General features: G+C 57.4%; 1 protein-coding gene across 1 annotated transcript in view; it reads right to left on the bottom strand.

The window, feature by feature from the left end:
* Positions 1–365: 365 nt before the first annotated feature.
* LOC144937987 (uncharacterized) overlaps positions 366–16027 on the bottom strand; it is an 88941-nt gene continuing 73279 nt past the window's right edge. Inside the window, exons 22-35 of the mRNA XM_078865664.1 lie at positions 15636–15768; positions 15003–15260; positions 14463–14575; positions 13907–14171; positions 13192–13525; positions 12427–12795; positions 11712–11854; positions 10728–10947; positions 10166–10262; positions 8654–8825; positions 7836–8167; positions 7234–7381; positions 4955–5052; positions 366–4794 (exon numbers count right to left, since the gene is read on the bottom strand). Of these exons, the coding sequence (XP_078721790.1) occupies positions 3385–4794; positions 4955–5052; positions 7234–7381; positions 7836–8167; positions 8654–8825; positions 10166–10262; positions 10728–10947; positions 11712–11854; positions 12427–12795; positions 13192–13525; positions 13907–14171; positions 14463–14575; positions 15003–15260; positions 15636–15768 (4092 nt within the window). The 3' untranslated portion in view covers positions 366–3384. The remainder of the gene's footprint in view (positions 4795–4954; positions 5053–7233; positions 7382–7835; positions 8168–8653; positions 8826–10165; positions 10263–10727; positions 10948–11711; positions 11855–12426; positions 12796–13191; positions 13526–13906; positions 14172–14462; positions 14576–15002; positions 15261–15635; positions 15769–16027) is intronic.

Here is a 16027-nt window from a genome sequence, read left to right as displayed (position 1 = left end):
TTCCTGGAAATCAATTGAGATTCCATCAATTATCACCCCTCCGACAGACCACTGCTGAGTCACCAAGTGCCTGCACAGGGATAGCTGCCACTAGGGATCCCCCCCTCGAATGCTTCAGATGTAGACTTAAGGCACTTTCAGCTGCAGAGGAATTTACACGAAGCCATGCAAATACAAAAGTGGTTATTGAATTCCATCGAACTTCCATGAATTCCCCGCGGCTAATTGTGTGAGAAATCCCCCGCTGGCAGCGCGCTTGACACTGGCACGCTGAGAGCCACACGAGTCTCAAGATCCCAGACAGGATCCCAGACGTTCCAAAGCAAACCCGCCACGGTCGCACACCAGTATCACAGAGCCGGAGCCAACTGATAGGCACTTTTATTACCACGTCGGTGCTTACAATTCAAAATACATATTTTAATACCATTTCTACAGGGTTTAGTAATAAAAAAATATTTTAAGAGTAAAAAAAAAAGTCTAAACAGTATAATAATTTCTTATTCACAAACTTCCGTCAAACACCAACACGGGCTCCACGTCAACAGCGCTGGATACTAAAATAAGTAGGAGTTATTTTCTTTTTGTAAGAAAAAAGTTACCAAATATAAAAACATGAAACAAATTACTTATGTACACTGAAGCATCTGTTGAGTGTCATATACAGTGAGTACCGGTATTCAGCATTGTGATTTGGTGTATGTTGAGGGAGGGGGACTGAGAAACGTTCGGTGGCGACACGATTGTCCTTGGAAAGCTCGACTGGCCACACTGCGAGCAGTACCCACGCCGAGCAGCAACGAACGGAGTTGCTCCTTCCTGCTCCTCGCTCGGCACTCCCCCCGCGCCTGCAGCACGACTGGCAGCCGACCAGCAGCACATCTGTTCACAATTAAACGCATGCCACAGTACCGTGGGAAAGTAAGCGGGCGCGCGCGCGCGGCGCTGGTACCACAGGGACTCGGTACCAAACCAAGTTAAATCGAGAATGTGCATCGAGCCCGACTCTTTACGGCCACACCGTTCTCCATCTCCCCGCGGTATTTTGCTCGGAGCGACAACGGAGAGACAAGACACACACGGTTCCCGTAGGCTATAGACGCCGGCCAATAAAAGCGCTCCTAAGAGTACCGTTCATACCAGATGCACGATGGGAACAAGTTACGGAGAGAAAAGAAAACGCACGCATTCTAGCAGCCCGTGAGATTAACGAATAGCACTGCACGGTTTGCGAGAAGAGCACCGCACAGACCAGACGCGGGTTGCGTGGTTGCGGGACATTCGTCCCACCTGTGAGTGAGCAGGGGCACAGGAGGAGGATTCAATCGAACCCACGGGAGGGTGACTCCCTACAGGCTACACCCGCAGCCTGAGACGTTGACGCTCACACCAGGCCGACAACCTACCGCAAACACGTGACCAATGTAACGTGCACTCGCGACAAGTATACCTGTCCCAAGCATTTTTTTAAAAATGTAGAATATAACAATATCATAATTTACACATGGTTACATAAGCTAGCTTAGAAACAAAATGTTTGTAAAAATGCCATTATTGTGATGCATAAACCACACTTACTGATAAGGCAAACACGTGTAAATAAGCTCCGATCATAAGACATTGTTTTGCTTTCAAGATATATTCCCTATTTAAGACAAATCCATTCAAGTTAAACAATTTTGAGACGTGACCCTTCTCCCGGTACAACACACGATGCAGCATGCACTGGAGACCAGGCCCAGGAAGCACTGCACACACCCGGTGCGTGTGTGTTCATGTAACCACGCACAAACCCCGCGCGCGCACGAACGCACGCGTGTGTGTGTGGCCACGCGTGATTTCTCCTGGCAGACTCGGGCCCGGTACCTTGGCCACAGCCCAGCTCAGGTGTAAGCCGCTCAATTGCCTCAAACAGACGCACAAGTGACTCAGCCATGGCTCACGTACATCCTGTGCGTGGCTAGGAACCGTTCTCTGAGCCGGCTCAAGTTGAGCGTCGCTTTGAAGTGGCTCGCCTGGGCGAGAGCCGAGCCGCGACTTGGGTCACGGGCCGTGCCGCCGCCGGCATCCCCTGTCCAAAACCAATGCGTTTTGGCGAAATGGAGGTGGCTGAAAATCGAAATAAAGGACCACAGAGCTTGGACAACTGGTGGCACCAGCTCCGGCTGCTTTCTCGCTTTGTCTGTGGTTTTTAATGCATCTCTGCGCGAAATACTACGGCGCCACAGACTCTACAGCAGCGTCTTGAGAGGCGATTTGCATGAACGAGCTTCATTAAAAAACACAATTATTATCATAGCTCAAAACAATATTCATCCGAGTTGGAAATTATTTGTTTGCAGAGCAGTTTGAGTTTTTTTGATGCACGTGTGCTCATCGCGACGACCGACCGACCGTCCGCGTACTGTGGGAAACAACTCGACCGGGATACGGCACGCGGCAGGGTGCAGCTGCAGCAGCAGCAGCTGCAAAAGCAGCAGCAGCAGAAGGTCGACCACTCTCCCATCGCGAGACAGCGGGCGGGCCTCTCCACTCCCACGCCTTGATCCATTTCAAATGAACAACAACAGAAATGCTTGTGCATGCTCTGATAAGACACATCTACGCCGGTACCACAGCTAAACAGAAAAATCGTAAACCATGACGGAAATAAAATCAAAACGCCTGCATTGTGTCGCATAAATTACGAGCACGGGATGCTGTGATTGGCCGTACCACTTGCTGCGTCCGATCGCCCTCAGGATTTGTGCAAAAATTAACTAAGTGAAACTTTTTTTTAACTAACTGAATACGTAACATGTTTGCCTCCGTGTAATCTCGTGTTCGCTATGCACGTGTCAAAACGGCAGCCGGGACCCCCTTGCAAACCAGATGTTCCATCTTGAGCCATTTTTGTTGTCCTTCCCCCGCACCTACGATTGGCTACGTACGGTGCGAAAGAAGTCCAACGTACATACATTCCCGGGTGAAATATTTTAACTGAACGTGCAAGTTTAACCTTGCCCCCACGCAAGCTCTTAAAACAGCAGCAGCGGTAGCAACGCGACCCCCTACAGCAGCAATCACAGCTACCGACTCGACGCTCGCTCACAACAAGGTGGGAGACGGTCAGATTCTGCCGGCATCGGAAGCAGATATTCCATCTTTGGAGGATGCAGGCAGAATGAGCGCGCGGGGATTTTGGTGTGAACGACAAACCACAACCGCCACCGGTCCGGAATAAACAAACCCGTGGCTCCGCGACCCTCCGCCACGCCATCTCCCGCCGCATCACCGCCATTGCTACGGCGACGCAGGGGGCAGCCGCACGTCACAGGACCGGCGGCACGTGCCGTTTGGGAGAGAAGGAGCGAAGTGGGCGAGAGAAGAGGGCGCGAGGCCGGGTTACATGAGCGCCTGCAGGTTGTGCAGCTGCTGCTGAGGGTCGGCGGGCCGGCGTTGTGCCCGTGCGGCTAAGCCGGGCGGACTGGAGACGCCGTCGGACCAATCTGATGCCCCCGAGCGGGGCGAGCATGTGGACCAGCGCTCAGGGGTCTCGGGGGAAGGGGTGAGGTAGGGGTGCTCGCCGGGGGTGCCGGGCGGGGGCGCGTGCCCGGGGCTGCCCTCGCCACGGCTGTGCTGGGACGGCGGCGTGGGGAACTGCTCTGCGGGGGCCGCCCCCTCGCGCTTGGCGAGCTGGCTCGACTGCGCCGAGGGATTTGCCTCCTGGGGAGGCAGCACGGTCTGCGTTAGCACGCAGCTGGTCTGCGAGCGGGACATCTCGTTGGGCTTGTAGTCATTGGCAGTAAAGCTTTCTCCAAATTCGCTCCCTACAAAACTCTGCATGGGCACTGCGATTCCCTGATGCTGCTGATGCTGCTGTTGAAGAGAAGGAAACATATTGCCTTGGCTAATGGATGCTAGGAGTTGCGACTGTTGGGATGCGGCCTGCAGGTTGCTTTGTGGCTGCATCATTGGCATCTTGGACTGAAAAAAAGCCCCGCCACGGGCCTGCTCCGGGTGATGCTGTGGAGCCTCCATGAGGGGTTTATTTCTCGGTGAATACAAGTTCTGTTGAAAGGCCAGCATCTGGTGATGTTGGCTATTGATCATGGCCGGGTGCAGGGGTGACATCATGGCCCTGTGGTTAGACTGAGGGTGCGATGACGTCAGGCCGAGCGAGTGGCCTTGATGAGCGAACTGCGACAGAGGCACATTCTGCATGGGGTTTATCCATCCGGACGCCACCGCTATGGCTCCGTTCCTGAAAGCCATCGGGTGGCCGACGCGAGGGGGGCCGCAGCCGACGGCCTCCATGGAGGCGTAGAGGGAATGCGCTGCGTGCGGAGATGTCAGCAAGGACGGGGAGGTCGCGTCCGACTGCGACGACTCGGAGTTGACGGGAGATAGCGACGCCGATCCGTCCAATCCTAGCAGCGGCGCTCCATCGCCACCGCCACCGCTCGCGATGCCGCCGTTCACTTTCTTCTGAGCCTTCTTGCACTTGGCGGCATCGTGCGCCACGCCCGACTTGTTGCCGGGCCGCCGCACCCCTTTCTTTCCAGCCTTGGCGCCGTGGGCGTAGGCGCCGTTGGCCTGCGGCGGGGAGACGAGGCCGTTGGGCCCCGAGGGGTTGCGCACGACGTTGTACTCGTCCAGGAGGCGGACAATGTCGTGGTGCAGCCGCTCCTGCGCGATGTCCCTTGGCAGGCGATCCACGTGGTCCGTGATGTCGCGGCTGGCAAAGTGATCCAGTAGCAGCTTGGCTGTCTCATAGCTGCCCTCGCGGGCCGCCAAGAACAGCGGCGTCTCCTCCTGCAGAGAAGCCAAACATGGGTGGGCAGGCAAGCACGTCGGGTCGCGGCAAAAAAAGATTTTCGTAAAGTAGCCAGAAACTGTTCGCCAGTGCAGCATTGACGTACAAAGGGAATGCCCGGCTGCGCGGCACGAGGTGCCAGCTTGTGCGTGCGCTCACCTTGTTGTCCTGCATGTCCTTGTTGGCTCCGTTCTTGAGCAGCACGAGGGTGGCCTCCACGTTGTTCACAGCTGCCGCCCAGTGCAGCGCTGATTTCCCTGCGAGGCGACAATCGTGTCTTGAGTTGACGACACGGACACGCGCCCACTGCCGAAACGGAGCGGATACTACCAAGCGATTGACGACGAGAACTCAAGAACTGGCACGCCATCAGCCAGCCACCATCTAGCCACACCTGATGGAGTCCTCCCCAAGCCGTCGCCATTCCCTCCATCAAGCTCCCACAAAAAATACAATATCATCGTTCCGTCTCCTCCTCGGGTGCGTTCTCTCAAAAAAAATGCCACCCTTGCTCTCGCCTCTTCTCTTCACGGTGGGTGCTTCCTCGTTGCGGAATCGCTGTCGCGTTAGATTTGGGAATTCAATTGTTTGCCAGCCGTGAGAAACCTTCACATTTTCTGTTCCTGACGACTCGCGAATAATCTCTACGCGCAAGCGGCCAGGGACGCCTGCTCATTGGCGCTTTGAATGGAAGAATTCTTGATGGTGTTATCATTCCCCGATCGAGTTATATACCGACAACCGATTCCGCTTCTCTGACGACATCCACAGTTTTAACATCTGGCCCTCAGGAGCTTTCCCTCTTTTCACACCACGAAGGGCAGCGTTTTGTTATTCGTGGGTGACATTCGGAGCATGTGTGCGCCATCTTGCATGTAGCCAAAACCGTCGCTCTGCAAATGTTCGCTATCACGGTTGCTAATTGGAGCACGGGGTGTGCCCGCTGGGAGGCTGCTCGTGATACAATCTGCGATGGGGGACCGATCGATGGCCACCACGTGGCCGACAACGACCCCACCGCGTGTTTGTGCAATGCCGATGCGGGGCACCCGAACGGTCGAACGTCTCGCGCGATCAGAGCAGCAAGCAGCAAGCAGCATGAAGCAGCAGCAATCAGCAGCAATCAGCAGCAATCAGCAGCAAGCAGCAGCAAGCAGCAGCAGCAAGCAGCAGCAGCAAGCAGCAGCAGCAAGCAGCAGCAAGCAGCAGCAAGCAGCAGCAGCAAGCAGCAGCAGCAAGCAGCAGCATGCAGCAGCAGCAGCAAGCAGCAGCATGCAGCAGCAGCATGCAGCAGCAGCAAGCAGCAGCATGCAGCAGCAAGCAGCAGCAAGCAGCAGCAAGCAGCAGCAAGCAGCAGCAAGCAGCAGCAGCAAGCAGCAGCAAGCAGCAGCAAGCAGCAGCAGCAAGCAGCAGCATGCAGCAGCAGCATGCAGCAGCAGCATGCAGCAGCAGCAAGCAGCAGCAGCAAGCAGCAGCAGCAAGCAGCAGCAGCAAGCAGCAGCAGCAAGCAGCAGCAAGCAGCAGCAAGCAGCAACAGCAAGCAGCAGCAAGCAGCAGCAAGCAGCAGCAGCAGCAGCAAGCAGCAGCAAGCAGCAGCAGGCAGCAGCAAGCAGCAGCAGCAAGCAGCAGCAAGCAGCAGCAGCAAGCAGCAGCAGCAAGCAGCAGCAAGCAGCAGCAGCAAGCAGCAGCAGCAAGCAGCAGCAGCAAGCAGCAGCAAGCAGCAGCAGCAAGCAGCAGCAGCAAGCAGCAGCAGCAAGCAGCAGCAAGCAGCAGCAGCAAGCAGCAAGCAGCAGCAGCAAGCAGCAGCAAGCAGCAGCAAGCAGCAGCAGCAAGCAGCAGCAAGCAGCAGCAAGCAGCAGCAAGTAGTAGCAAGCAGCAGCAGCAAGCAGCAGCAAGCAGCAGCAGCAGCAAGCAGCAGCAGCAAGCAGCTAGCAGTAGCAAGCAGCAGCTAGCAGCAGCAGCAAGCAGCTAGCAGCAGCAGCAAGCAGCAGCCAGCAGCAGCAGCAGCCAACAGCAGCAGCAAGCAGCAGCAGCAGCAAGCAGCAGCAGCAAGCAGCAGCAGCAAGCAGCAAGCAGTAGCAGCAAGCAGCAGCAGCAAGCAGCAGCAGCAAGCAGCAGCAAGCAGCAGCAAGCAGCAGCAAGCAGCAGCAGCAAGCAGCAGCAAGCAGCAGCAAGCAGCAGCAAGCAGCAGCAAGCAGCAGCAAGCAGCAGCAGCAAGCAGCAAGCAGCAGCAAGCAGCAGCAGAGAGCAGCAAGCAGCAGCAGCAAGCAGCAGCAGCTGCAAGCAGCAGCAAGCAGCAGCAGCAGCAAGCAGCAGCAAGCAGCAGCAAGCAGCAGCAGCGCCGCTACGGGTGGGGTGGCAGCACGGCTTTCCTCTCGAGCATGCGGGCACTGTGTGGGCGCTGTGTGGGCGCTGTGTGCCTGGCAGCATGGTCGTACCGAGGTCGTCCACTTTGTTGACGTCAGCGTGGCAGTTGATGAGCTCCTCCGCCATGCCCTCGACGGCGAGCCGCGCGGCCAGGATGAGCGGCGTCGTGCCGTCGTGCATGCGCGCGTCCACGTCCGTGGCACGGTTGCGGATTAGGATCTGACGGAAGAACGCACGCGCATGGGTCACGCACACGGCTCACGCACAGCGACGGGGGCAGTGACACGTCACGCTATGGGGCGCACCGGCTCACATCTCAACTCTCAACGTACAGCGCATTGCGGAGACGAGCGACCGCGTTCCGGAACGGCGACAGCTGTTACGGCTTGTTGTGTGGCAGCGCTGGCTGTGAGGAGGCACTGGTTGCTCCGGCGGCCCTGCCGGTTGTTGAGGTGGCCCTGCCTGCCGAGGGCCGTGGAGGGTGGGCAGTACCGTGCCGCGTGCTCCGTCGTCAGCTTGGCGCTCACAGGCAGTAGCCGTCTTTGCCCCTCCCCCCCCCTGCGCCACTGATCATTTTGCCATTCGAGCACTCGACTCGTACGCAACGGTGCGACCACGCCCTCATCCTCCTCCGCTCTAATTTCCGCACGCAGAGCCCTGGTAGGGCACTCACCTGGAACACGCCCTGCGCGTCGGCCGACACGGCGGCGTGAAGCGGCGAGCGGCCCATGTTGTCGGGAAGGTTGGCATCGGCGCCGGCATCCAGCAGCCGCTTGGCGGCGTCGGAGCGCGCGTAGCGAGCTGCCAGGTGTAGCGCCGTCTCACCAGTGCGGTCCGTCTGTGCGTGCAGCGCGGCGCCCTGGCAGATGAGGTCGGTGATGACGTTGGCCGAACCGTCATCGGCGCCGTCCTCGAAAAGGCCGTCGCTACTCTCCTCCTCATCGCAGAGGCTCGAGTCAAGGCCCCCACCGTGGAATGATGCCACCATGAGCGGCGTGAAGCCGTCTGGGATCACGGGGAATAGGAGGCGGCGGGGAACATTTCAGCCACAGACACTCTCCCCGACACTCCCCAACAATCCCCAACACTCCCCAACACTCCCCAACACTCCCCAATACTCCCCAATACTCCAACACGGCTATGCCAAACAACCTAACAAACATTTCACCACTTAAGAGAGTTACACAGCCATTAAGAAAACGTGATCTCTCTTTATTGCTGCTGGTATTCATCATCTCAACTGTTATACACATGGGAAACACCGTTAAAACAGAGATGTGGTGTGATCACCTCCACACAGACACTGACGTCACACAGCGAATGGGACACTTTACTCTGCCCCTGTCGACCTAACCTGTGAGTGGCACCGCCAAGCGCGTCACGGCCGTACAACCGTGCGGGTAACTGCGAGCGGGTCATGACCATGCGGGTAACTGCGTGTGCATCACGGCGTGCGGATCACAACCGTGCGGGAGGGGAGCGGCGACTCACTGGGCCCCCGAACGTTCACGTCCATGCCATCGTCAGCCTCGCCCTGTGGTGGGGTGAGCGCCAGCGCGAGTGCAGGCGCCGTGCGGATGTCGGCTGCCTCCAGATGCTGCTGCGTCCACGGGCGGTGGTCCACCGGCTCTTCGGCCTCAGGCAACATCCCCTGCTCCTCCAGCTGAGCGCACGCGTCGCCTCGTCACTCAAGCCGCAAGCCTCTCCCTTTGTAAGCGCGGCTTGCTACGATTGCTCCTTTGCACGTGTGCACCCAGGACTTGGGGTGGCGGCGCAGTCATGACACTCGCGCCTCACAATGGGAAGGGAAGGGCCTCGGTTTGGTTCCTCACCAGGGTGCCTCTGTGTGAATTTAGTATGCTCTCCCCGTATGTATGGGTTTCCCCCCTCTAGGTTCCCCCGTTTCCTCCCATAGCTAAAATCGATTACATGTAACTGGAATCGGCCTAACATCACCACTCCAAAAAACAAAAAACCTGTCAATTATTTGATTTAGATTGCACAGAAGCGACATCGTCCCCAGAATGCAAAAAACCTGGCAGGACCCTCCTGAAAAAGAGTTGAGACTCAGCGAGGCTTCCCTGGGTCAACGAACAGAGTAAGAGCATTGGATCGTGATCATTTGTTGAAGTGAAGACCCATTCAAGGTTCTGGTTCACACTAAACTTGGCCGGGAGCCAGATGGCTCAGCGCTGGAGCACGCGGCTCCCAATCGACACGTCGCGAGTTCAAATCCCGGTCGGAGGTTTGGCTCGCCAATCGCTGGCTCTGCTGCAGGCCACGCATGTAGCCGAGTGATCATACAGCTTGGATGCGGGGAGCCGCGGCGCAGTGGTTAGCGCACTGCACTACGAACCCAGACTACCCGAGTTCAATTCCCGTTCATTGCAAACCATCAGTGATAGCGATTATCTGGACTAGTCTTGGGCCTCCCCTAGGTCACATGAGCTTTAAGCGAGTACCATGTGTGGTGTGTAAACATCGGTATTTGCGGAGACAAAGGCAGCCGGTGTTCGTGCTGGCCACACCACCCTTTCATGTGCTGTACCGGTCTTCTGAGGTGCTCGCTAACAGCACTTGCCCTAACATACTCGTAGGCTTTTTGGGTAAAGTCACGTAGGTAAAAAATAAAAATAATAGAAGTAATAATAGAAATAAAATAATAATTCACGATGTTTCGGAGGCAACACAAGCTTCCGTCTTCAGGTGGAACCGTCACAGCACAATTGCTGTATCAAGTACAGCAATTGCTGTATCAAGTACAGCAATTGTGTTGTGACGGTTCCACCTGAAGACGGAAGCTTGTGTTGCCTCCGAAACGTCGTGATTTATTATTTTATTTCTATTATTACTTTTATTAATTTTATTTTTTACCTCCGTGACTTTACCAAAAAAGCCTAAGAGTATGAATTCTTGCAGTCACGAAAGCTTCAAATCTAGAACTTGCCCTAACAGTCCGTGAAGGCTATGCGGGAAACCTTTTGTGTGTCTGTGTGTACACACCTTCCTACGCTTGGTGCTGGGCACGCTGCCATCCAGCCACGCCTCGTTCTGGTTTCCATCGATCAGACTGTCCTCCACGGAGCTCTGAGACAAGGTCCTGGTAGCACAACACCATGCACAGAAAGAGACAGAGAGACGGAGAAAGACAGAAGGTGCCACACACAGCACAGAACACCAGCGCGTTAGTTCTCAGACGAGTGTTGTTCAACGTCTCAAGAACTTCACAGGGCCAGCACCGAGCATCGCACAAAACTCAAATACAACCATGTGCTCAGAAACATGAACGGACGGAACTGGCGCACAAATAACTTGAAGCCTGAGCTGAAAAGCATTAAGGGGCTTGCTCCCTCAGCCTCCACATGCCAGCCCAGGTCTATCAACACTGCTAGGTAAACTTTCATGAAGTCCGACACAGATGCCGATTCCGGAGAGCTGTCCGGGTCATACACGGATGGGTGTGGCGTTTCTAGGATCCGATCTGCGCGTTTCCCTCCCTGCATCGCGGCACGATTCCCGGCACACGCCCCCGCTGGCACCGACGCCACGCCGCAGTGCCGCGTACTTCATTCCCACGTCGTCCTGTCCCACGGGCTCCCGGCGCTTCTTCTTGTCAGAGGGGGGGCCCAGGATGAAGCCTTCGGGGAACCAGAGGGTGCCCTGCTCGCGCCGCCGCTTGCGCCCGACCAGCACGCCGAGCAGCACAACCACCATGAGCACGAGCAGCACGAGGCCCAGCAGCACGTAGACTTGGATACGCGGCGCCGTCACGTCAGGCACCTCGCCTGCACGCACAGCGAGACACCGGATCAACAACACTCAAACTAAGACTTTATATTTCAGCTGGTAAAGCCCCACTGCGCAAAGCAGCTCTGTTATAAGGACGGCAGTGTAGGTGGGAATGTGCCAACTCATGAGTAAAAATAGCAACAAATTATTTACAAAAAACCAACACCAGAACTCACTGTAGGCAGAATAAACAGTCCTTACAAACAAATAAAAAAATGCGTCGAAAATCCTGTCACAGACGTGAGGAGATAAACCGTGTACACACCTCAGAAACAGCGGTTTAGCCACCGCATTCATAGCAATCGTGGCAGAGGTGATCCTGTATGTACGTATGTTGAACTTTCGCACCTTATGTAGCCAACTGTGCTAATCGGAGGAGTGGGGGAAAGACAACCAACTAACACACAAAAAGTGCTTCTAAAGAAATTAGTTTTCAATCTAGATCCTACAACATGGCCCTAACACACGCACGGCCAAAGAATATGAATGTGGAATACTGAGATTGGTTAGGAGTACACCCCTACACTCAACGCAGCTACACTCTACAAACACACACAGTGTGAGGGTGCGTGAGGGTGTGCGAGCGAGTGTCTGTGCGAGTGTCAGTGAACGTGTGGCATAGGGGATGCAGGTAGGCTTCATACTAGGCCTTCTTCCACATTTACATTTTGCCCACTGTGAAGGGAGGTGAGGGAGGGTGGTGAGGGTGGTGAGGGTGGTGAGGGTGGTGAGGGTGGTGGGGGTGGTGGGGGTGTCGTACTGGAGACACCCAGGAGGGGCAGGGGGAGGCTGCCATGTGTCGCCTGCGCGGCGAGAAACGCCGCCGCATCGGCGGCGCTCGAGAAGCAGCGGTCCGAGGTCTGGTAACAGTGGCGGTTGTCGATCTCCACATAGACCTTGGAGCTGCCACCCACGCACACACACACAGAAAGACAAAGATCCCCCTTATAGCCTTAACAGACTGTTGGGGCAAGTGCTATTAGCGAGTAGGACCTATGAAGGCTGGCACTGTGGCACACGAGGGGGTGGGGTAGCCAGCACTACGCCCGGCCGCCTTTGTCTCTCCAGCGGCAATGATTACACACCACACCAGGTACTCGTTTGAGGCTGAGTCGACCTAGGGGAGAGTTCAGGACCGGTTCGGATAATCGTCACTGGTGTTGGCCGTGAGCGGGAATCGGGTCACCGGGTTCGTAGCACAGCAGCACGCTAACCACTACACGACCATGTGCGTGTGTGCATGTGCGCATGTGCATGTGCACATGGAAAGTTTCAAAACGACGTTTCACACCGGTTTAAAAATGCAGCGTTCAAATTGACACGTGGCTCAACGACGAGGGGCTCCATTTTGTTTCAAGTGAACGGCCCCAAAGACATGGCTTGCCAAGCGGCCAGCGAACCAACGTAGCGTGGTCGAACGCAGGGTGGATCGCACGAGTCACGTTCGCTTGACGGTGCGCGAGCGAGCATCTCACCCGATCAGTGGCCGCTCCATCTCCCGGACGAATCGCGAAAGCGAGCGGGACGCGCGCTCCAGGCGCGGCCCGACACCCCCCCTCGCCTCGTCCCCGTAGTAGGGGAAGATCATGTCCTGGCCATTGGTGTCTTTCTTGAAGCGCGCGGTGGCATGCAGCAGGCTGCCCAGCTGGCGCAGGAAGTTGGCGGAGTCGTTGTGCACGCGCGCAGGCGGCAGCAGCACGATGAGCACCAGCACGCCGTCCGCCAGCCGCTCGGGCACCTCGCCCGCGCAGTCGCCCCCGTCCCAGCCGCACTCGTCGCTATTGCAGCCCTGGTCGCAGTGCTGGTCGGCATAGTGTGCCGTGCAGTAGGCGTTATACAGCGGGCTGCGGAGCACAAGGGAGGGGCGAGATGTACTTGCGGCACTTGGAGCACGATCGCCGGAACGACCAGAACCGCAATCGCGTTAGGCTCGATCGGCAGCGCGCGGTGTTCGTGGGGGCGAGAGGCAAGGGGACATCACTCGACGGTGGTGTGATCGCATCAGCCCCGCCGGTTCCACAATCACGCGCGGTGCACGCAGACTCAAAACGTAGGAGCTTGCCCAACCCGATAACGGGCGACGAGCGCGCCCAGTCACGTTACACACACCATACAGGGGATCCTGCTGCCTAATTACTCTTCTAGGAGTTTACACGTGACGCGTGCTTCAGGACAACCCGATGGAGAATCCACGCGACGGTGGCGACGCCGCCACACCCCCCCCTCCCCCGCCAACTCACTTGCAGTTCTTCATGCCGAGCTGGCAGTCGAACCCGTCAAAAAGGCAGCCCAGGGAGTTGCACTGCTCGTCGCACTCGCCGTTGCGGAAGCGGAGCCAGCACTGCAGCCGAATGGAGCAGTTGCGCCAGGGTGAGGGGAAGTGCAGGGAACAGTCGCCCCCATCCCACGCACACGCGTGGTTGTTGCAGTCCCGGTCGCATAGTCCGTCGCCCGCGTGGCTCTCGCACTCGGCGACAGGGCAGCTCTCTTCCAGCACGGGGGGCGGCACAGGCAGAGCGCGGCCCGAGCTGGCGTCGCCGGGCACCTTTGGGCCCAGCACCCGGCATCGCGGCCCTTCACACAGCAAGCGGACGTTCACACAAACCCTCACTCGCCATCCTTGATGCGGCGCATCGCGGGGACGAGCAATCGCGGGGACGAGCAACCGCGTCCCCGTGACGCGGTTGCGCGGGATTGGTGTCCGGGTTCTCTGGCTATTGGCCGGAGCTACGAGGGCGAGAGTTGAGTGCGAGGGTAAGCAAGACTTGGGCGCACGTGGGTAAGCGAGCATGCGATTGGGTGAGATGAAATGGGTCAGCGTCGGGTTGACCCAAGTCCTCAACTCGGGTGTGGAGGAATCAATGAGTAGAAAGTCACGAAAATGGTAACCACACTAGTGGTAGGAGCAATGAGAAGTGTGACGCGAAGGCGACCTACCGCCAGCGAGGCGCTCACCTGTGAAGAGGGGTGGGCACACGCAGCGGTAGAATGGTGGGCGCACCTCCTCGTAGCACGCAGCGCCATTCTCGCACGGTGAGCTGGCACATGCGCTGCTTCCTCCGCCACCGCCGCTATGGTACTGGCACTCGGGGCCGCGCCACGCACGCGGGCACACGCACAGCGGGCCCGCGGCACGGTCCAGCAGGCACGTGCCGCCATTGCGGCAGCTCAGGTTGCCACACGTGTACGCGTTGTCCTCACACGCATGGCCCGCGTAGCCCTGTGGGCGACACGGCACGGTCAGTCACGCACAACGCAACTGCTCGCGCACATTTAATTGCTCGTTCGTTTCCACAATCTTTGTCCACGAATGTTCGCCGCTACCTTGTGCCTCTGGAAGCCCCATACATGGAGAGGGCCGTGAGCTCCGCCCGATGCGGAACCCATCGGCGCCTGCCCGAAGGCAACAACAACTGCAACCGGTCTGTGTTCCGGCCCGCAGGAACGTTCCTGCAGGCCCTCCGCCTTGTCTATAGTGCGCGCCGCGTGGGGCTCGTGCGACGGGACTTACCGGGGCGCACAGGCAGGTGAATCCCAGCGGCGTGTTGACGGTGATCATGCACGTGCCGCTGTTGCGGCACGGCTCCAACCGGCACGTATTGATCACCACCTCGCAGTTGTGACCTGCGTGGCGCCATGCAACACAAACCCGCGTCACACAACGACGACGGCAACCACTGTCGGCTTACTGATGGAAGCATTTGCGATTAACGTAGGCGAGAAAAAAAACGATGAAGCCAAAGCATGTGACGAAGGTCAGTCGGGTTTTGCGTGAAATTATTAGAAAACAAACAAATGTGGCTGTTTATCATTGTTAATTACTAAAAACGGCTGTTTGGCCAAAACAATAAATTACGGCCTCGGCGTGGAGATCGCGCCGAGAAAGTTGACCCCCAAGTATGCGCCTCTAGCGCGGCGCTTTGGAGTGCACGGGTTGGGTGACCTCACGGAGCAGATTCGTGAAAATTCTAAACCCAACATCGTGCACGCAAAGCGCTCGTAAACCCAGTGATGACGCGGCGAGAATGCCACGGCGCTGCGGAGAATGAACCTGTGAACCCGGGCCGGCACTGGCACTTGTAGTCGTTGACGAGCTGGATACAGTCGAGGGAGCCCCTGGGGTCGCAGGGGTTGGACAAACACTCGTTGACGTCGCCCTCACAGCGCTCGCCCACGAAGCCTGGCGGGCACGAGCACGTGAAACTGCCCACGCCGTCCACGCATGAGCCCCCATTGAAGCACCGGGGCCCGGGCATCGGCGCGTCGGGGCCCGGGTTGCAGTCGTCAGTGTTGATCTCACACAGGATTCCTACACAGCCGCACGCACGCACATATGCAGGTGCACGCAGGTGCATACACGCTCGCACGCACACTCGCATGCAGGAGCACGCACATACCTACGCACGTGCAGCACGCGTACGCGCATGCGCTTCTTGCTGTGAGGCGTGAGTGCCATCGCTGCACCGCCGCCACCCTGCCGCACATGGAAGCGGCGTGTGGTTTCCTCTCAACGCATACTCGATGTGCATGCGCGAAACCCATCCATCGTGCGGCAGCCCCACGGCGCGTTGTGGTTTCCCCCTCCACAGAGACATCACGGTGCATGGTGATCGTGGCGATGGCAGTGCGTGGTGATTGCGGTGCATGACGATCGCGGTGCATGCCGCGCATCTGCGGCGCTCACCCTGGGTGCCGGGCGGGCACACGCAGTTGAAGCGATTCACCAGGTCGATGCACTTTCCGCCGTTCTGGCACGGCTGCGAGAGGCACTCGTTGATTTCATAGTCACAGTTCAAGCCATGGTAGCCCACGGGGCACTGTAGGGAGAGAGGAGATGGCGAGCGCCAAGGTGAGCGATGTGCACGGAGGTAACAACAACAAGGGCAGCGCCATCATTTGCGCGCATCTGCAGCATTCGTGCAAATTGCCGATCAAAGCGCCGTACAATTTTTAACGTACAGTGCGTTTTTTTTTATTTTCAGGCGCAAGCTCTATTGGCCCTATATTGGGACGTTTGGGAAATTCTACCAATCGGCATTAATCACACTCTGTAGAATCACTCTGCAAAATGCGTGC

This window comes from Lampetra fluviatilis, chromosome 20, assembly GCF_964198595.1.
Source record: "Lampetra fluviatilis chromosome 20, kcLamFluv1.1, whole genome shotgun sequence".
NCBI lineage: Eukaryota > Metazoa > Chordata > Hyperoartia > Petromyzontiformes > Petromyzontidae > Lampetra > Lampetra fluviatilis.
This window is presented reverse-complemented; position numbering and strand designations above follow the sequence as displayed.